General features: G+C 42.9%; 1 protein-coding gene across 2 annotated transcripts; it reads left to right on the plus strand.

Annotated features, from left to right (window-relative positions):
* Nucleotides 1-975: 975 nt before the first annotated feature.
* On the plus strand, nucleotides 976-7,428 carry LOC307039206 (uncharacterized protein). 2 transcript variants are annotated; one of them, XR_013808170.1, is made up of 4 exons: nucleotides 976-1,205; nucleotides 2,088-2,256; nucleotides 5,951-7,197; nucleotides 7,262-7,428. XR_013808170.1 is itself a non-coding variant. In XM_079681049.1 (3 exons), the coding sequence occupies exons 1-3, from the start codon at nucleotides 992-994 to the stop codon at nucleotides 6,078-6,080; spliced, it is 513 nt and encodes a 170-aa protein (XP_079537175.1). In that variant the 5' UTR covers nucleotides 976-991; the 3' UTR covers nucleotides 6,081-7,246. The 2 variants fall into 2 exon arrangements, 1 of the variants encoding a protein (XP_079537175.1); XM_079681049.1 differs by lacking the exon at nucleotides 7,262-7,428 and having other exon boundaries at nucleotides 5,951-7,246.
* The last annotated feature ends 13,790 nt before the right edge of the window (nucleotides 7,429-21,218 follow it).

The raw sequence follows: 21,218 nt of genomic DNA on the forward strand, positions 1-21,218 counted from the left end.
TTTAATAGAGATTTTTAAAACAATAGAGGTTTATGAGATGCATGACGAGAGCCACATCTAGTATAGCCAAAATCTATCAAGAATGTTCTGTGCGTTGTAGAAATATTATGTTTAGGGCCAATAATAAATGCAAAAATGTATTTAATCACTATTTGTATATCATTTGGTTCCCTTTGCAGGCGAATACTCTGCCGACTATTCCAACTCTCCACTGTCTACTTCAAGCGCCCCGTCTACCTCAAGTGCCCCGTCTACCTCAACTCTGCATAGACGAACTCCATTGAACAATAACTGGCACTTCAATTTGGAGATCCCCTGGAGTAAAAGGCCATCAGAGATAACAAGAAAGCTTGTAAACAACGAGCGGCCAACAGGATGTGAGAGGCGTGAGGTGATTCGCCTGATCGCAGGGGAGATCCTAACCATCTGCCCTATGCCAGGAAAAAAACACCTAAGTGAAATTGCCAAGGAGATGGTTTTAATGTATCCAATGTCATTCCGAGACTACATTGAAGACATAGTTGTAGGTACCGGTTATGACTCTCTAACCAAGCAGCTGCAGAGCAGAGTGGACAATTTAAAAAGGGGAAAAACCTCCTTTTACTTAAAAAGAAAAGCAACAAGTGCAAGTGAGGGTGAAGACCAACCTCCCAAGACAATGAGACTCGATACCTATGGGTGTATTAATTGGCAGCCACAGCGACCACCACCAGGTAAAACTGGGGAGACTCAAGAACAGTTAAAATTAGAATTAAAGAACATGCACATAACGAGGAGCAAGGACACCAAGAGGATTGAGGAGAAAATGGTGGCAACATTCTACACTCAGAGAAATTATATCATAAAGGGAATGGAAACCCTGGTTCTGTTAAGAGAGTGGCCATATCTGTTTGAGATGTGCGGCATGATGGCTCACTTCAAAGAACTCACAGGTATGAATGTTGACAAAGAAGCTATGTCAAGCAAATGCAGAAGAGTCGTGTCATACCTCATGTCCCGTGAGAAGCAGAGCAAAATAGAGGACATCCTATCAGATATGGAAATAGCCAAAGCAAGGCATCTAGATGCTGATCTTCCCGGATGTATGATGCTTCTTTTGAGGCATTTCAATGAAGACCAGGCCAAGATGTTCCTGAAAGTTGATGAAACTTGTCTGCCATCGGAAGTTGATGACCTGCCAAGCGCACCATGCATCGTTGTGTTTGGTATGATTCTTATTTATTCCCACCGCCTTTTAATCCTTGTGCATGGCTACATTGGCTTGGAATATTTTTGTTTTTTTAAATGTTCCCATCATTTGGCTGTGTTAATACAAATGGCATACGTTTTGGTGAGGGTGTGAGTTATTATTATTTATTTTCCAAATGTTGGAAGTTTAAAGCTCCTACAATAAGTCTACAATGAAGTGTATAGCCTAAATAAAGATACTCAGACCTCATGTTTTGAAGTGGGGTTGTATGAGGTACTTATCCATAGTCAGTGTATTACGCCCACAGTATATGATGGTCGGCATTCCCCCAGTTTGGAGATGCAGACAGGAATTACCGCACAGAAGCAAATCAATGTACTGGGGTGGATGGGGTCGGCAGCAAAACATATTTAAGACACATAAAAGAAAGGCTCACAAAAAAATTCAGTTAAGTGTATGATATATTTAGAACATTTTGCTGGTTTACCTTGCCATGAGACAGCTATACTGTCTATGTTTCTTACAGAGAACCGAAGTCGCCATCTATGTATGTTTCTACAATATGTTTTGCTGCTGATCCTGTCCAGAGCAGTACATTGCTTTGCTTCCATGAGGTTGCTCCTGTCTGCATCTCCAAACTCTGGGCATACCGAAATCATCTACTCTAGGTAAGACACTGACTATGGATAAGTACCTTATACAACCCCACTTTAAAAACCAAAACTATCCCTTTAAGATGTGGCATCTTCTACTGTTAACATTAAGAAACACTTAAGAAAGCTGCAGGAGCTCCCAATTCTTTAAATACAATTGGCCATATGATCACCAGTACAAACAAATATGAACAATCTGCACAAAATATTTTTTGCATTTATAATTTTTTTGTAATTTTCTACAGGGAGTTCTCCCCTGACAGCTGGACACTTCATGGTCGCCGTCGACCAGACCATCGTCAATGGCAGTGTCCCAAATGTTGTTGATGCCCTGACACTGATGTTTGCAGTATATTACTGCCTCAACATCAGCTATCCCACAGAACTGGAAGATACCCTGGAGTTCTTGCAGAGGTAAGACTTGAATTGTAATTATTCTAACTCATTCCATCTTAAACCACAGAGTAGAGGATTGTGCACATTTCTGACACACGATAAGTGCTCCTGACAATACAAGATAATCGAGATAAAAAGAGTATTGCGCTGCATTCTGTTTCGCATTATGCTCTAGTTCTGTCTTGCGATGTAAATTCAGCGTACCCCTTTCCTTTGCAGTGGTGTGCTTTAGCTCCTCCCTAAAAGCCCAAACTCACTCTTAGCCAATCGGTGGTATGTTTACTTCAGCTCAATGAAAATGACAGAAAGAGGGCCCTTTGTCGACAACAAAAGAAAACCAATTAAGTCATTTGGAAAAAGAAATTGTTTTCAAGGAGTCCTATTGAAAAGGGATTCAGCTAGGACTGTATAGGGGAAGGTTTCACTCGGAGTGACTTACACTTTGGGGTGTCGGTAAGAACACACAAGATTCTTGGTAGCGGTTGATTTCCTTCACTTATTCATATCATCATATCTCTGAAACTTGGCTTAGTAGTAACATTTCCAATAGTGAACTAGAAATCACAAATTATTTGCTTTACAGATCTGATAGATGCAGCAGGGGTGGAGGTGTGGCTATTTATGTCTCCTCTGACCTTGTGACTGAGCTAATTGCTACTTCTATAGAGCCTCTACATTTTGAATGTATTTTTCATGAAAATAAATGCTTAACTATTGGTAGCATCTATAGGCCACCTTCCTCACCTGCAGAGTCTTTTAACCATATAATTGACACTATCAACTCCATTTCCTGCGGAAATGAAATAATATTGCTTGGTGATTTCAACAAAAATTGGTTGGATAAATCATCTGATAGAGAGAAAAACTTTTCAGTAGTCTAAATGTTAAACAGCTAATTAATGAGCGAACTCGTATCACTCTCAGAACCCAATCTCTGCTTGACTGGATACTGGTGTCACACCCTGACAGAATCTTAAAAGCTGGTGTCATGTCGGATTGCTTCAGCGATCATTCAATTGTTTATTGTGTATGGAAAATCAAATTAATTAAACTACCTCCAAAACTAGTCCAAATCAGACAATATAACAAATTGAATGTTGATTTATTTATTAATGATGTTGTTGCCCTTAATTTGGACATATTTCAGCTAATACCTTTTGTACAAGATGCTTGGGATTTTCTGCATAGAGAGCTCACTGATGTCATGAACAAACATGCACCTGTGAGAACGGTTAAGGTCAAAGGTCAACATCTCCCTTGGATCAATTCTGAACTCATCAGTCACTTTAGGGAAAGAGATAAAGCATGTTCGATATATCGTCATTCAAGAACTATAGCTGATTGGGAAGTATACAGGCATCTTCAAAATCTGAGTAAAACCAAAACCCGAACATTTTAAATCGAACTACTATAAAGAATCTCTCACATCGGACTTTAGGAATCCCAAGCAATTTTGGACTAAAATTAAATATATTTTAAATAAATCAGGTAAACATTCTATTAATATAATAAGAACTACTGATACAATAATTCATGAACCATTATCCATTGCCCAAATATTTAATAAGCATTTCGCTAATGTATGTTCCACACTACTATCTGACTCCAATTTGACGACTGGTATTTCTAATAGTAACTCATACTGCAACAGTTATTTTTCTTTTAAGAAGATTCTACCACACGAAGTTCATAATGCTATCACAGAATTAAAAGTGGATGGCAGTGCAGGACTCGATGGTATAGAAAACAGGTTCATAAAATTGGCGTCCCATATTCTCATGTACCCACTTGCTGATTTGTTCAACCTGTCTTTGTCCACCTGTGAGTTGCCGACTATATGGAAATGTGCACGCATCATTCCTATGCATAAAGGTGGTGATTTACTTGATACAAATAATTATAGACCAATCTCTATAATCTGTTCTATTTCCAAAGTTTTGGAGAAAATAATTTATAATCAACTGTCACATTATCTCAATACTTATAATATTTTATCCCGGTTCAATCTGGTTTCAGGCCTAATCACTCCACAACAACTGCCCTACTTAAATTTACGAATGACTTGTACTCTGCTGCAGATGATGGTGAACTCACAGGTGCCATTTTTATTGACTTGACAAAAGCCTTTGATTTCGTTTTTAATATCTTACAGGACTGGCTATCACACAATAAACTACTACTTAACAAAACAAAATCTTATACCATGGTCTTTGGTACCAGGCAGAAGCTCAAATCCAAACCTAATGTAGTAATAACATGTAAGGATGGCACTTCTCTGCATAAAGTTAATAGCTTTAAATATCTTGGTGTATGGCTAGACTCTGAACTTTCAATTAAACTACATATAAAGCATGTAATACAAAAAGTCAATGACGGAATCAGTGTTTTACACCGCTCTCGCAATTGTTTTACGCTCAGTGTCCGAAAGAGAATTGCTTCTCAACTTATTCTTCCGATTATGGACTATTGTGATGTTGTCTAGCAAAATGCACATTTTCAGATCTTGCTCCACTCAACATAGCCTACAACAGATTATGCTGATTTGTTCTTGGTTGTCCTTTTCGTACACATCACTGCACAATGTATAACCAACTTGAATGGCCTTCTTTGAATGTAAGAAGACACACGCATTGGCTTCAGCTGATATTTAAATGCATTTATCTTAACTATCCCCCTTATTTAAAGCAGTATTTTGTACCCTACTCACCAAATCATCAAGTTCAACATTCTGTTCAGATTTATTTCTCTGTCCCCTCTGCTAAACAATTGATTGGCAGAAGAGCGTTCATGTTCAAAGCCCCAACTGACTGGAATACTTTTCCTGCTGCTATTAGATCTCTTGCAACATTGGGTATATTTAAACATGCATTGTTATCTCACTTTCAACTGGTCTGTCCTACTTGTTATTAACTGATATTGATGAAACTGATTTGCTCGACTGTCTCAAATTGTAATAATTGTGTGCATTGCTTGAATTTCAATTAACAGACTGTATGTGGTTTGTCTTGTGTGTCATGTTTTGCATTTTGTCTTTTTGTTTATGTATGTCTGTAAGTTGTTGCTATTGTCGGGACCCCCTTGAACACGAGATGGTGCATCTCAAGGGGTTTATCCCAATGAATAAACATTTCTATATATATCAACAGCACAGTAATACAGCCATGGAGCAGGTTTAGTGTATGTGTGTGGTCTATAGAGGCTTTGCGTGAGTGTCAGCATCTGATGACAACGGAATCTGACGAGGAAGAAGCAACTATTTCTTGCACCGAAATGGGATGGGCACCAAAACCCTGTATTATTGCAGTGAACAAACACATTAATACTTATTTTGGTTAACTAAGATGCTTTTACACCGCTCACTCTGCTGCTGACACGCACCTCATCTGCCCCAGTTACACAAACCTCTCAAGATGGCACTCGTAGCTACCACACTCAAATGACCTCAAGTATTTGCTCCTGTTTACAGACCTGCTGCGATACTGTCCAGTGTGATAGTGATGCCAAGTGACGACTTTATATAACATAATTATTTTCAAACCAATGCTTTAAATGTACAGATATGATCATAACAGTCAATTTAAGAGTAGTATTGCCCTTTGACTTCAAGCTGTATAAGTGTGAAGACAATTAATGGCCGTATCATCCACAGAATTTGTAATTATCAAAACAATTGTTTGGAGCACTACATTTAAGTGCACTTCTGTCTTAACAGGTGCCTTTTCAAAATCAATCCGGACAAGGGGACTAAAGTGGAGAGGAAAGCTTCAAAGAAACAGCAGTCAGTCAATCCGAAGGTGCTTTCATTGATCACCAACATCGCTGACTTTGAATGGAGAGAGTAAAATCGCACACACATAGTCACATACATAACGGTTAAGAGAGTTTAGTGTTTATAATGTTATCTTTGGCACAAAATGTTGGCTAATGTTTAAGGTTTCTTTGCCGGTCTATTCTGCTTTATTATTATTGTGTTTATGTGTATGGATGTATGTGTATATATGTATGGGTTATTTAAGCAATAGCTCACGACAGGCCGTGGTATATGCTCATTATATCACGGCCTGAAGTGAGCTATTGCTTTTATAAAACGGTTACCAAGTGTGGCAATATGAAAGAAAAATACACCTTCTAATTTAAATAGTTTTTATTAGTAAATAATGATGTTCAAAATAAAATAGTCCCTCCGTTGCCTTCTGCACAAAACATAGTGCAAGGTGGTTGCTATGCAACAACACTAACAGCAAGCGAACATATTAGACAGAGAGCGTTGATCCATTATTTGGCTGTTTATTTACATTAATGTGTATGTTGCTGTTTATTGTGCATCAACTGAAAAACTGTCCAGCATCAGTAGCATGGCTTACGTGGTCACTTGTATAGGTTGAGGTTGTTCGAGGCTGTTGCTTGGCGTGGCGAGAATATTGCTCCACTTTCTCCGGTCCCCGAGATTGGGCTTCCAGTAGCTCTGGAGAGAGCTGCTTTGTATCAAGACCCGCATCAGAAAGCTTTTGAATGGTGGTACTTTTCCAGTTGGTCTACCTGCTCTTCACGTAGCTCTGCATGTCGTAGTTTAGGTGCTTTTTTTTTCTGGAGATCGGCACTGCTCAATCCACTCCTCAATACTATAGTAAGACCCCCCTGGAGGTCGAAGTTAATCTTAAATGTTTCCATTTTATGCTTTGTAAGTTTGTTTCGTAACGGAAGAAATTTAAATATATTTATAAAGCTGACAAGTCAAATCAAGCAATCTGATTGGTCGATAGCGTTTTTGCGGACCTCTTTGATTACAGATTTGAAAACATTGTTGCTTGCTTTAAAAGTAGCACAATTCATTATGTTAAACCTTCAAAAGTATCTAGATATCCCTGCCCTAATGCCAAAGGAACTGCACACTGAATATGTTTTGGCGTTTGATGTCTATGTCTGGACCGCTGCGTCAAAAAGGAGGGCTTCTGCCCCGTTACTTCTCCGCTGCTTTCTTGTTCCAGTATGAAAAGCAAACTGCCTGCAGTTTGCTTTTCAGAGTTTGCTTTTCAGCCCAACGGTATACTGTTTTTCTCAGACGCGGAGGGATACTGACTTGTTGTGAAAAGTAACTTACAATTCTACCCGTGGTATACGCTCAGTATATCACGGCTAAGAACCAATCAGATTGCTTGATTTGACTTGTCCGTTTTATAAATATATATATATATATAGAAAGTATTGTAATAACGTGTATATATTGTGTTCTTAATTATGTTACGGCATTGCAAATAATAAGAAATTATAAAAAAGAATGGTGGTGGTGTCATTTTTTATTTATATTGTCAAATATTTTCAACATGTTGCCAAAGGCATAACGTTTGAATGATATTGCATACATTTCTTTGCTGCATAATTTCACGGATTTTAAAGTATTGTAGCGACCCTGCAGTGCTGAACTGGGAGAGACTCACAAGGGGATTGTTGGGGGGAAGACGTTGCCCTAGTTAGCCGGATAGGGCGGGGAGAAAAAGGGGGTGGGGTTTACAAGTGACCGGAAGAGGGTCAAGCTACGGCGGGAGAGCTAGTGAGGGATCCTGAGAGAGCTAAGAGACAATACCGCTACCTATCTTTGTTGTTTTGGGCAGTCTTCCAACCCCGGGGTTTAGTCTGTTTGTAGGGTAATAAAACCCGGATAAATTACAGCCATCGTGTCCTCCTCCTTTAAGTAGTTAGCCACCCGTGCGGCGGAGCCGCGAACGCTACATTGGTGTCAGAAGTGGGATCTCCCCAGCCCCCAGTCCCCGCACTACAGTTGGCTAACTACGCTAGCATCGCTAGCCACCGCCGGAGGACCGAAATGGCTGAACACGGTGAGAACACGGACTTATATGCCCCATACACCCCCCCAGAAACACCACGGAGGAAGCCAACCAGCGATGCACAGGTGGTAAGGAGAAAGGAAAAAAAAACAACCTACTCACCCCTTGCTACACTGCTGACGGACCTTCCGGAGGAAATAAAAGGAAGTCCGGTTAAGTTTGCTGCAGCCACCGGATTGCTGACTGAAAGAGCAGATGTAAATAAAGACAAGTGTGGACCGGCTCCGGTGGATGCCCAACCAAAATCTATCCCGGAGTTGGAGAGAGACATAACGGCAAGTAAATGGGGTGGCCAACAAAAATCTATCCCGGAGTTGGAGAGAGACATAACGGCAGGGAAATGGGGTGGCCAACCAAAATCTATCCCTGAGTTGGAGAAAGACATTACAGAAAGTCTAGAGGAACGTTTTATGCAGAAAATGAGCATTGCAATGGAGCGTGCTTTGGGAAATGTTCTCAATAACTCAAAAAGTGACATTAAATCCATGAGGGGAGGGGAAGCACAAGATGTTGGGGCTAAACCTCATGAGCCCTATTGCAATGTAAATTCTAACCATGCTACTGACAATGCCAGTGTGAGCTCCGAACCTGCTAACGTTAAGGATGCTCATATCACTGTTGATGTCCCATGCCCAACAACAACCCCCCACCCAAGTACATGCCTCAAAGCAAATACCTACACCGCCAATGGACTCGGCCAAGGTAGCTCCCTGACTGCGGGCTCGGCTAGTCCCTCTACTACCAATAGCCAAACCAGCGATGTGGTAGCTGCTCTGACCACCGCCCTCACCACGGCATTGATGAATGTGCAGGGACCGACACCTTTCCCCAGGGAAGGCCAGCTAAAGGTCGGACGCTATGATGGGCTCACTTCATGGGAAACGTACTGGGCCCAGTTCAACCTCCTAGCGACTGCGAATGGCTGGTCCCCTGCAAAGAGAGCAGTCCATTTAATATCCGCCCTGGAGGGTGAAGCTAGAAAAGTACTACTTGATGTGACTGCTGCTGATCTTGAGAACCCACTAGCTATTTCCAGAGCACTGGAGAGACGTTTTGGAAACACTGCCCCTGCAGTTGTGATGCGGCAGAGGTTTAATGAGCGGATGCGGGGTCCTGGAGAGAAGCTAGGAGTTTTTGCAGCGGAACTGCGCTACCTGGCTCAAAGAGGATTCCCCGATTTCGATGATGCAACCCGCTTGGTGCTAACGAAGGAGGCATTCATCCGTGGCCTGCAGCCCATCCCATTACGGCAGCAAGTCCGGCTCGCAGACCCACAGACCTTGGGAGCAGCTCTAGAGAAAGCACTGGTGGTGGAGGACATCTTCCTGGAGGGTTTTGAAAATGGCTCCACGCAGACATTGACACGACCTAAGGCTCAAACGTATAAGCCTCCTAGACCCAACCCTCCTCCGCTCGGCACAGAGAGCCCACCGTTGCCCCCAGAGGGTCGACAGAGTCAAGCCTGCTATAATTGCCACCAAAAAGGCCATACATGGCGCTTTTGTCCAGCTCCTGTCACCGCTCCGGAGGGTTCAGCGCCGGGAAACGGGCGGGGCTCGGTGTAGAGGGGAGTCGACCGAGCCAACCCTTGCCCCCCAGAGACTGTGACACTCAACCGGTGATTAGAATACTCCACCTCCCCTCTGCTCACGCCCTTTGCTCCCTTGACACCTTCCCCACAGACTGCTGCAGAATACCTGTACTGGTCAATGGTCAAGGGACCCATGCCCTGCTGGACTCAGGCTCCACTGCAACTGTTCTACACCCGGATCTCCTGCCAGCCGGAACTCAACCCCAAGCCACCGAGGTCCCTCTCATTACCATCACCGGGGGAGAGGCTCCCATGCTGGGGAGGTGTGAAGCACACATCCAAGTAGGAGCATATTCAGTGCGGCAACCGGTCTGGGTTGCAAAACTCAGAGAGAACTGTGTGATTGGACAAGACTTTCTGTTTAGGGCAAGAGCAACATTGGATTTTAACGCACAAGCTATTACCTTTCCAGGCGGGGAGTCTATCCCCTTCCTCAAGGAGGGCGCCGGGGACGTTGTAGTGCAGGGAGACCCACCAGGTTGGCTGGATCCTCCACAGTGGGGGCCCCCTTTCGCAGAGAGCCCTATTCCCCCACTGGATGAAAACCACCCACCATCAGACTCGGTGGTACACGGCCAGCCACCGGTACCGGCCATTGTACAGACCGCAACTGTAACCCCCGAGGCTGAAATGGAAGCCGCAGCGAATTCAACGGTCGCAGACCTTTGGGAGGAGAATCGGGAGGGCCTGACCTCAGATCAACAGGATAAGCTCTGGGACCTTTTGTATAAGTATCGACACAGTTTTTCCACCCACCCCAACGATGTAGGCTGCACACACTTGGTCCAGCACTCTATCGACACAGGGGACGCACAGCCAATCCGGCAACGGCCTAGGCGAGTCCCCTACGCCCGCAAAGCAGCTGCTAACCAAATGATACAAGAGATGAAAGAGGCTGGCATTATCGAACCTTCAGAAAGCCCCTGGGCTTCCTCGGTCGTAATGGCCCCTAGAAAGGCCGGAGGCTGGAGGTTTTGTGTCGACTATCGGCCGTTGAACGACAAGACTGTAAAAGACTCCTATCCACTGCCTCGGATAGATGAGTCTCTTGACTATGTGGCCGGCTCTGCATGGTTTTCCTCTTTGGACCTCCGGAGCGGTTATTGGCAGGTGGCCATGGCCCCAGAGGACAAAGCCAAGACTGCCTTCACCACAGGACGTGGCCTGTGGCAGTTTACAACCATGCCATTCGGGTTGTGTAATGCCCCAGCAACATTCGAAAGGCTAATGGAGAAGGTCCTCGCTGGTGTGCCCCCGGAGCGTTGTCTCATCTACTTGGATGATCTCCTCGCACATGGACCCAGCTTTGACTCCGCGCTCGAGAACCTGAGGGAGGTTTTAGAGCGGATCAAGGGTGCAGGCCTAAAGCTTCATCCTGGGAAGTGCATGTTGCTGCGACGTGAGGTCTCCTTCCTGGGGCACCGAGTCAGTGGAGCCGGCATCAGGACGGAACCGGACAAGGTTGGAGCCGTCCGGGACTGGCCCACCCCCACAGATATCCACCAGCTGAGGTCCTTTTTAGGATTAGCGTCCTACTACCGGCGTTTTGTGGCGGGATTCTCGACGGTCGCTGCGCCTATGTTCAGCTTGATGCGCAAGGACACACCCTTTAAGTGGGGACCTGACCAGGATGCAGCGTTCCAACAGCTGAAGCGCGTATTATGCGAAGACCCGGTGCTGGTTGCCCCTAACCCAGAGCTGCCATTCCTCCTTGACACGGATGCCAGCAACACGGGCATTGGCGCTGTACTCTCGCAGTTAACCCCAGAAGGAGAGCGGGTTGTTGCGTATCACAGTCGCACCCTTGATAAACCGGAGAAGAACTACTGTGTAACTCGCAAAGAACTGCTGGCGGTGATTGATGCTGTGGGGCATTTCAAGCATGTCCTCTGTGGCCTCCCATTCATCATCAGAACCGACCATGCTGCGTTGAAGTGGCTTATGTCCTTTAAGGAACCGGAAGGACAAGTAGCAAGGTGGATCGAACAGCTCCAGGCTTTTCAGTTCACCATACAACATAGGGCTGGAGAAATTCACACGAACGCAGACAGTCTCTCTCGCCGGCCGTGCGCCCCAGGTTGTTCCCACTGTGACCGTGCTGATGAGCGGGAAGCGGTGAACCTGAACCCGGGGATGGTGGTCTGTCGGGCCCTCTTACCCAACAATGCGAATAGGTGGAGAGAGATGCAGCTTGAAGACCCTGACCTTAAAATGGTCATGGGATGGCTGGAGTCCGACGTGCGGCCGCCTTGGGATGAGGTGGTTGCCCTCTCTGCCACCGTCCGAGGACTCTGGTCTCAATGGCCGGGAGTGGAACTCCAGGAAGGAGTCCTGAAGAGGTGCTGGCGGGAACCCGCCACCGGAGAGGAACGCTGGCAAGTCGTTGTACCTAAAGACCTCCGCAAAGAAGTGCTCCAGGTGCATCATGGATCCCCTGGAGTTGGACACTTCGGAGTAACAAAGACGTTGCGGCGACTAAGACAGACATTCTATTGGGGCCTGAGCCGGAGGGATGTTGAGGACTACTGCCGCCGCTGTGATGCCTGTACGGCTCGTAAAGGACCCCAGGGCCAGTCCCGTGCACCCTTGCAGCAACATTGTGTGGGGGCACCGATGGACCGAGTAGCCGTCGATATACTGGGGCCACTCCCCCGTACTACTGGAGGGAATCGGTATGTGCTAGTCGCCATTGACTACTTCACAAAATGGCCGGAAGCGTATCCCCTGCCTGACCAAGAGGCAACCACCGTAGCAGAGGCCTTGGTGCAAGGGATGTTCAGCCGCTTTGGCACCCCCTCTGAGCTTCATTCCGACCAAGGACGGAACTTTGAGTCACAGGTTTTCGCAGCAATGTGTAGCCAGCTTGGCATTAAGAAAACTAGGACCACCCCACTTCACCCACAAAGCGACGGTTTAGTGGAACGGTTCATGAGGACCTTGGGTGCTCAGCTGGCCCTCACCACTGCCCCGGATCAAAGTGACTGGGACCTGCAGATACCCCTCATCCTCATGGCTTACCGCAGTGCAGTCCAAGACTCAACCGGCTGTACTCCGGCGTTGTTGATGTTGGGCCGGGAGCTCAGAACGCCACCGGAGTTGATGTATGGACGGCCTCCGGATGCACCTGATGCCTTGGCTGGTCCGGAGTATGCCAGGCGGCTGCAGGATCGTCTAGAAAAGGCCCACAGCTTCGCCAGAAACCAGTCTCAACAGGCAGGTGTCCGCCAAAAGCGGGTCTATGACGTGCACGTCAAAGGTCAGGATTTCCAGGCTGGGGACCTTGCCTGGGTGTATGGACCAAAGAGAGTGAAGGGCCGTTGCCCCAAGCTGGATAGCACATGGGTTGGCCCTTGCTACGTGGTCGAGAGAGTGGGGGAGGTGGTTTATAGGGTCAAACTGGTTCCCAGAGGGCGCACAGTGGTACTGCACCGGGATAGGATGGCACCTTACAAAGGGGACCAACAGCCAGCCTTTCCTGTGACCCCTACTAGAGCACGGCGCGGGCCCCCCCGCCGAAGGAGAGACCCACCGATGCAGCCACTGGATGTCCTTCAAGGGGAGGTGGTGACCCCGCTGGGAGCAATAGTGCCACGGAATACTACTCCACAAGTGAATCATGGAGTAAGGAGGTCGCAGAGGGAGCGACGGATGCCGGTTCGCTTTCAAAGTGTTGCTCTACCTCGGGGACGAGGAATTACCGGGGGGGGGCAATGTAGCGACCCTGCAGTGCTGAACTGGGAGAGACTCACAAGGGGATTGTTGGGGGGAAGACGTTGCCCTAGTTAGCCGGATAGGGCGGGGAGAAAAAGGGGGTGGGGTTTACAAGTGACCGGAAGAGGGTCAAGCTACGGCGGGAGAGCTAGTGAGGGATCCTGAGAGAGCTAAGAGACAATACCGCTACCTATCTTTGTTGTTTTGGGCAGTCTTCCAACCCCGGGGTTTAGTCTGTTTGTAGGGTAATAAAACCCAGATAAATTACAGCCATCGTGTCCTCCTCCTTTAAGTAGTTAGCCACCCGTGCGGCGGAGCCGCGAACGCTACAGTATTATGCAGACAAATATCATACTTCAGGAGTTCTTTTTTCCAATTTATATTTTTAAATACAAGATTGACACAATGTAAAAGTACAGTAAACCTACATTTATTTTGACAGTTTATTAATGTATTTGAATACAGATTTTTTCTGCAAAACATCTGATAGTTAATGTAAACTTTGTATTTTACATGTAAATGATCTTTGATTTACAGTAATATTTTTAAAGAACAACAGTAATCTTCTGTCTTTAAGCTTTTTATTATCATTTAAAAACATTTATTCTATTTTTTTAGAGGTAAATGGCTCTATTCTAACAATTCATATATGTTAAAAGAATTATGGAATTATAAGAAGATTTCTTGTGAAATTACAGATTTTTTTGGCAAAAAATGAGATAATTAATGTAAACTAAGACTTTTGCAAAGTAAAATGACGTTCTTTTCTTTGTGTTTTACTTGTAAATGGTCTTAGATATACAGTACTTTTTTGTAATAATAAAAATAATTTTCTGTATTTTAGCTTTTCTTTATCATTTTTAAAAGATAATTATTCTGTTTTCTAGAGGTTTATGACTCTATTCTAACAAATAATATACGTTAAATGAAATATATTTCATTTAAAATTACACTAATAGAGGCTACTTGTGGTAAGGTAAGTTACTGTTTTTTTACATGTTATCTCCGTATTTTATTTTACAGTTTTTTTCCTATTTTTAACGGGCATTTTCTGGCGCCCCGGTCGCCAGAAAATAACAGTTTTTTTTACAAAAATTGTTTTACAGTGTACATTGTCAGAATAAGTGAAAAATTGATTTAACTTCTGTTAGACAGCTATATGCCATACATGTTTGCATACATTCACAGTAAATATGTATTCAGTATGATAGCTAAATCACATTTAAAAAAGAAATAGGCTATTGTTATTTTAACTCCACCACAGTAATCCATCATCAGCTTACTTTTTAGATAAAGATTTAACTAACAATTGATCATAACTCAAAATACATATATTTGTATATATTACTAAGTGGTTTCATGTACAACCCACACAAGTATCATGGTAAATTCAGCTCTGTTGCTTGGATATCAGTAGATCCTGTTACAGCCAGTGGTGTAGTCTACTTTTTTGTAGTGGGTATACTGTAATAATTGTATTCATCCTGTCTCGAAGCAACACCTCATGAACACCATCACACTTAGTAATGCATAGACTAGTCTTGAGACTGGTTATGTGTTATCAACATGTCAATGTATTATAAGCATTTTTATGTGACTTTTAACTGCCAGAGACATTAACAATAAAAAAATAAAAGAATGAACAATGATGGAAAAAGCCCACTTATCTTCTAGGGTTGAACAATTAATCGACATTTTTATCAAAATCTCAATATGGCCTACTGCAAACACTGTCTCTGACACAGCTCTCACCAAATTTCCAACTAAATCCTGTCCACCCTTCTCCGTGAGCTCCTGGGCTATTTTGTGTGCTCTGGACGTCTCATGTCGTCTAATCTTGTTTCTCAAAGAGGCCAGAGATGTTGATCTGCTTGAATCTGAGGACTGGATCTTAAAGTGCACCCACTCCTCAGACATAGACACTCGTTGTTCTGTGAGGACACCTGTTGATTTTGTAGCGCTGCAAAGAGCACAACCTGGAAATAAACAAAACCATGACTAATTAGCATAATACACGTTTTTACCAATAATATCTGCAGAAAAGAGCCAAGATTTACTCAAAAGTATTTAATAAACTGCTTACAATATTTACATCATGGCTAACAAATGCATGAAAAGCAGATAAAAGGAGAAAAATCTTCCACTTTTTCAAAAGCTAATTATTTGACAACTACTGATAACTAACATATAGTAATATAATGGTGCAAATGTTTTAAATGCACTTTTAACATGACCATGAATTAACTCTCATTTGCATAGTCATTGACTTTATGAATTTCTGTTGTTTAGATCAGCTTTCCTTTGCATGTGTGCTGACATTTACCTAACTTTCTGTCCCTCCACTCTAACCAAGGATGCCTGTTCTTACATTCCAGCTACTGTTACGTTAATGATAACCATGCTAATTCCACTTACCGGGTAAATTTGCGGAAGCGCCGGGCTCGTTCTCTGTCACCTTTAGGACAGCCGCCTGACCTGGCTCTTCTTCTGTAGTGGTAATAGGGGAAAACTTCGGAAAACATTAAAATATTTTCGTCTGTTTTCGTTTCATGTTTGCTTCCTGTTTAGCGCTCCGCGAATTTGAATGATGGAAGGATCAAATTCTGATAACGTTAGAGAAACGTGGGGTTTGTCAGAGCCGAACAAAGTGTGTTGCTGTTGCTTAGCAACAGGCCAAAGGCGACGGAAGCCCCAGACGTCCAAAAGTATTAACACAGAAGGGGGCGAAAGCGTGAAAGCGAAGTCACAAAATGATGTTGTTACGTATCATCGCTCATTTTTAAGAGGGCATTCGGAAATCACTGGCATTTTCTAGTGGGTATACGGCGTATACCAGCGTATCACGTAGACTACACCACTGGTTACAGCGTAATATAAAAGTACATAGCGATTGATGTGTAAATTAGCATAATTACTAGCTAGCCGCTAGCTAACTGCCACGGCTTCAAATACCGCCGCCGATGGGAATACATTGCAATCAGTTGAAAGCTCTTTGCGTCCGTCCATTTATGAATCTGAAGGAGACTCGGTGCGTCACAACTGCACACCAAAGGACCCTGACCAAGCGTCACTATTGGACTATCAGGGAGTGAGACTGTTGGCATGACGGGTAATCTGTAACGTTTCGCTCTCTCAAAAGTTGGGCCATTTTGTCTTCATGCGCCAATGAGCAGCTCTCATAGGAATGAATGAGGCCCCGCCTCCCACGCTGTATCCAGTTCTTATACACAAGTTATTGAGCCGTTTCCGCTCTACATCCTGAACTCCTCCCTTCGATGCAATGCACTTCCGTTTTGGCGGACTGGGTTTGTTTTGCTAGCTAGCTCCGTTGTGCCGACAAAGCACTGATATCGCAGAGACAAAGAGGATATAACAATTACAACATGAAGAAAAGTGGTTCGGGAACTACGTGTGCGGTAGTTGGTTGCAATCACTCGAGAAAGCACCTGAACGAGTGGTTAGATAGAGAGTGCTACGACCACAAACCAGCACCCAGCACCCAGCCATGTTGTTCATTAAATACAGATAAACACAACAAATACTGCATGCATTGTATTTTTTAATATTATATATGAATATTTTCATAGTGATGTAATTGTGTGGGCTGCTTTTATATTTTAATTTCTAATACCTGTTAGGATTAAACATGTGATCTTTCTTGTTGAAGCCATTTCTTTAGTTTCCTCTAAACAATTAATTAATTCAGTGTTATTTATGTACAGTATGAGCTTAATATGAATGATGAACTGTGTTAAAAGAAATTGTAGCACTCTAAGGAACATATGAAATGCAATGAAATTACATCAAACTTTATTTTCACTCAAACAGTACAGGCACATATGATATATTGCACAGCATAAAGAGATCATGTAAATTGTGCATTATGTAAACAACAGACAACTGTTGGCAACTGTATTGCCATGGATTGAACGAAGTAGGAGCAAATTTTGCTGTACGTTATGCTGGGCCACGTCGTCATGTTATCCTCCCAGTTTTGCACTGAATTCGGGTGGGGGAGAGTAACGCCATCTCCAGTCAAAGAAGTAGAATCGTGTTCCCAAGCTAGCATCACTGTTAGCATCGAAATCGCTGTGTTTACACCAGTGCCCGTCTGACTGTTTACACCGGTTTACACCGACAGACGCTGTGCAAAAGACTTCCGGCGGAAATGAAGTGCATTTGTGTAGGGTTATGGCGCTACCCGTGGTTTGTCGCGTAAACTTGTCTATTATACATCCATGGCAGTGACAGTCTGGATTGCTTCTGAGGAAGAGGCGGAAGTGTCCCCCCTAAAATAACCCAGATGTCACAATCACCTGACAAAAGTTCCACCTTGGCGCTACTTACTCTTACTGTTTCTCAAACAGTACAGATAAACCATAAAATGATATGAATGTCACCAAAATGAATACAGATAATGTTGGGCTTTTCAAAACAATAAATTCACTGTTTAGCAAAAATAAATAAAAGTAAATACACAAATAATTGTACCATTTTTGGGGTGTACCACATGCAGTTTAAAAAAGCAGAAATAAAATCGGAGCTGACAGAAAATGCTCCATTTTTAGTTTAATACACACAGTTCAGCTGTCACACGCTATTTTATGAACATATTGTTTCTCTTACTGAATTAAAAACAGAACAAATGAAACAAAGAAATTGAAAACCATAAAGTAGATTCAGGCAGTATACGTATAGATTCACACTTAACTTAGCCTACAGAACAGCTCACAGAGAAGAGATTACATCTGATCCTTTGACAACAAACACTATACTCTTTTTAGTTTTTAGTACTTTGTAATTCTGCAAATAAATCCCCACTTTTTTTTAAAAACTAACAGTAATCTGATAGTCTTTTTTTTATGTAACTGTAAGGGAACACAGTTAATGTTGTTACCCTTGTTATAGGCCGATATGACTTGTCACATTACACTCTATCCGTTACTTCCAATGTCTGCTTTTGACCTACATCTATCAGGCAGATAACCACCATTAACACCGTATTATAACATGGGAATAGGTGTTCCAGCACAGAACTGCAGTGTAGGTCACCTTCTCTTTGGCAGTGCCCAGAGACAGACACACGATCACTGTATGTCTCCACATCCACCATATGCCCTCAGATTTTCCCAACTGACTTTCTTGTTCACCTTCTCACCTTTTCCCCCTCATCAGCCCAGCAGTGTAGAAGTAGCCCATCGGCACTGATTCCCAGACATATTTTCTTCCTTCCTGTCTGCCTCTACCCTCTCCTGTGGCCTTTTACGGTCATCTTCATAAGATGACACAAACATACAGAAACAAATAACAATGAATCATTCATTTTTTTACATAACATTTTATCTCTGTACAGAAAGTTAGCCTTGTTTCCTCTTCTAATCATCTTCCAATATATCAAGGTGTACCTACTGTATAGGTAAAATAATATTTTACATGAAGTATATAACCAGGCCATCAACTTTTAATAGCCTCTGTTTCTTCTTTAGCATTGTTAACATAGATAAAGGAGACATTTATAAAAAATGATTAAGCTAGTATCGTTCTTTGTTTTAACCCCTATTATACATAACATAACGTATAACACAAGGCATGAAACTTAAAGTCTCAAAACATGTATAAGGCAAATGAAATTCACTAGTCATTACAAGCAATTCCTGTTTTCACTGTGACCACATGCAGGCATCAATCAATGACAGGTAGCCTTTAAGCTAACTTTGTTTCCAATGTTGATACATTTACATTGGTTTTTCAAATGAAAATTAAATAAAATTCAATCTATTTGAACCCTTACTATCTCAATAATATAAGCTTGTTTTGTTTTGCTTCCGTTCGTTATCCTTAAAGCCTCGCCAGTCCTGGAAGCTGGATCTCAAATGTCATGTGACAAATAATCACAGAAAAAGAGCAGTGTAGGTGTGCCAAAGGGATTAATGTTACAACATTATGTCAATGCATGCAGCTGAGAAGAGTTGCGTGTTAAGAAAGCAGTGAGTGGGAGGCTAACTGTACGTGTGAAGGGGTTTACAGGGCTTAGAATTGGCTAAGCCAGAGGAAGAAACAAACATTCGCTTCATATTACGCTGGCGTATGTACAGTACTGAAGAGGCAATGCATATAACATATACTCTTTAAAGCTGAACTCTTGGAGACGCCCACCTATGCAGATAAGAGCACAGGGAACTGGTAATATTTAATATGATCATAATCGTCATGGTCCCAGTTATGCAATGCATATTTATTATATTCATTAATCCCCACAAACAACCATCCAGTGCTACAAAGTCCAACAAACAACCATTTGGTACAATGGTCCTATGTTTAGAACAAGCTTGTAAGCTAACGTTTTTGATTTTCTAAATGTTGCATTCAGGTCCACAAGGTCGCAAGTTGGTTACCCAGCCAAGCAAGATACATCTTTTGATATGTTTTCTAGTATCCATATCTTTCTTTTCTTTCTGAAGGTATGAGTTAATTTAACCAAGCTTACTGAACTACACAGATGATGAGTACAATTATCTCATGCCATTGTTGGAAGGGACATTTTTATTATTTAAGGCTTAATGCTTGAATGAACTGCATTTGTTTCTCTATATCCACTTCCTCACAGGTGGTCAGGGCAACCCAGTTTTCAGAGTTCATCTTCCTCTAAATGAATTAAAGCATGCCTTTTTTTCTAATCTAATTTAAATGAATACTCCAGGTTCATTTTAGTTGGAGTAGCAGCAGATGTTATTTTATAGCAGTCTATAAACGACTGTAAGATGGAGGGAGATGAGTCCAGGAGAGATTACAGATACAGATTTGTGTGTGTGTGTGATAAGATAAGACTATATTTATCCCGAAGGAAATTGTTGTGCCAGAGCAACAAAATACAATAAACACAATAAACACAGCAGCACAATAGCAAAACCGTACACTAAAAGTGCAGTAAAAAGAGCAATTAAACATCTACAGACAACATGAAACGTAGAAACATAGATGGTCACACAATCAATGCAATTATTAGCAGTATTTAGTAGTTAGTAGTGCAAAAAATAAAACGTAGTAGCAGTTACGTAATTGCACGTTATCATAGCATTATTAATAATACTAATAATAATAATATAATATTGCACATAGTTATATAGCAGCGAGTGTATTGCAATGATGTTAATTATATTGATATGTATATTGCACATAGTGTTGGTGTGGAAGTTCTCAGTTCCCTTTACTTAGGGGTGAAGAGTTAAAAAGTTTGATTGCCACTGGGAGGAAAGACCTCTTGTGGTGCTGTGTGGTGGTTATCGGTGATATCATTCTATGGCTGAAAGTGCTCCGGTAGGAAACCAGTGTGGCATGCAGGGGGTGAGACCCGTTGTCCAGAATGCTGAGAAGTTTCCTCAGCATTCTCCCCTCCGACACCACTGCCAACGACTCCTGATCCACTCCCAGGACAGAGCCTGCTCTCCTGATGAGTTTGTTGAGTCTGTTGGCATCAGCTGTCTTCACCCCGCTGCCCCAACACACTACAGCAAAGAAGATCACACTGGAGACCACAGAGTCATAAAACATCTGCAACATAGTGCTGCAGACGTTAAAGGACCTGAGTCTCCTGAGGAAATACAGGCGACTCTGGCCTTTCTTATATAGGGCGTCAGTGTTTTTACTCCAGTCCAGTCTATTGTTTGTGTGTATGGTGGGGGGGGGGGGGGGGGGAGTGTTTCTTCTACCCATTGCTCATATATTGAGTTATTTTCAATAGTACCTGTGACATGTTTTCATGCTTTAATGTTCAAAAAGCTCTTTATTCTTCTCATACTGCCTGTGCTGCAGCACCCCTTTTCACCCTCTGT

The sequence above is a fragment of the Notothenia rossii genome (assembly GCF_949606895.1).
Source record: "Notothenia rossii genome assembly, chromosome: 5".
NCBI classification, from domain to species: domain Eukaryota; kingdom Metazoa; phylum Chordata; class Actinopteri; order Perciformes; family Nototheniidae; genus Notothenia; species Notothenia rossii.

Coding starts and splice junctions, on each gene's coding strand:
- LOC307039206 (XM_079681049.1), top strand. CDS start 992: ATGTCCCGTGAGAAGCAGAGCAAAATAGAGGACATCCTATCAGATATG. Junction 1,206..2,087: donor ACCATGCATCGTTGTGTTTG/GTATGATTCTTA, acceptor AATTTTCTACAG/GGAGTTCTCCCCTGACAGCT. Junction 2,257..5,950: donor ACCCTGGAGTTCTTGCAGAG/GTAAGACTTGAA, acceptor CTGTCTTAACAG/GTGCCTTTTCAAAATCAATC.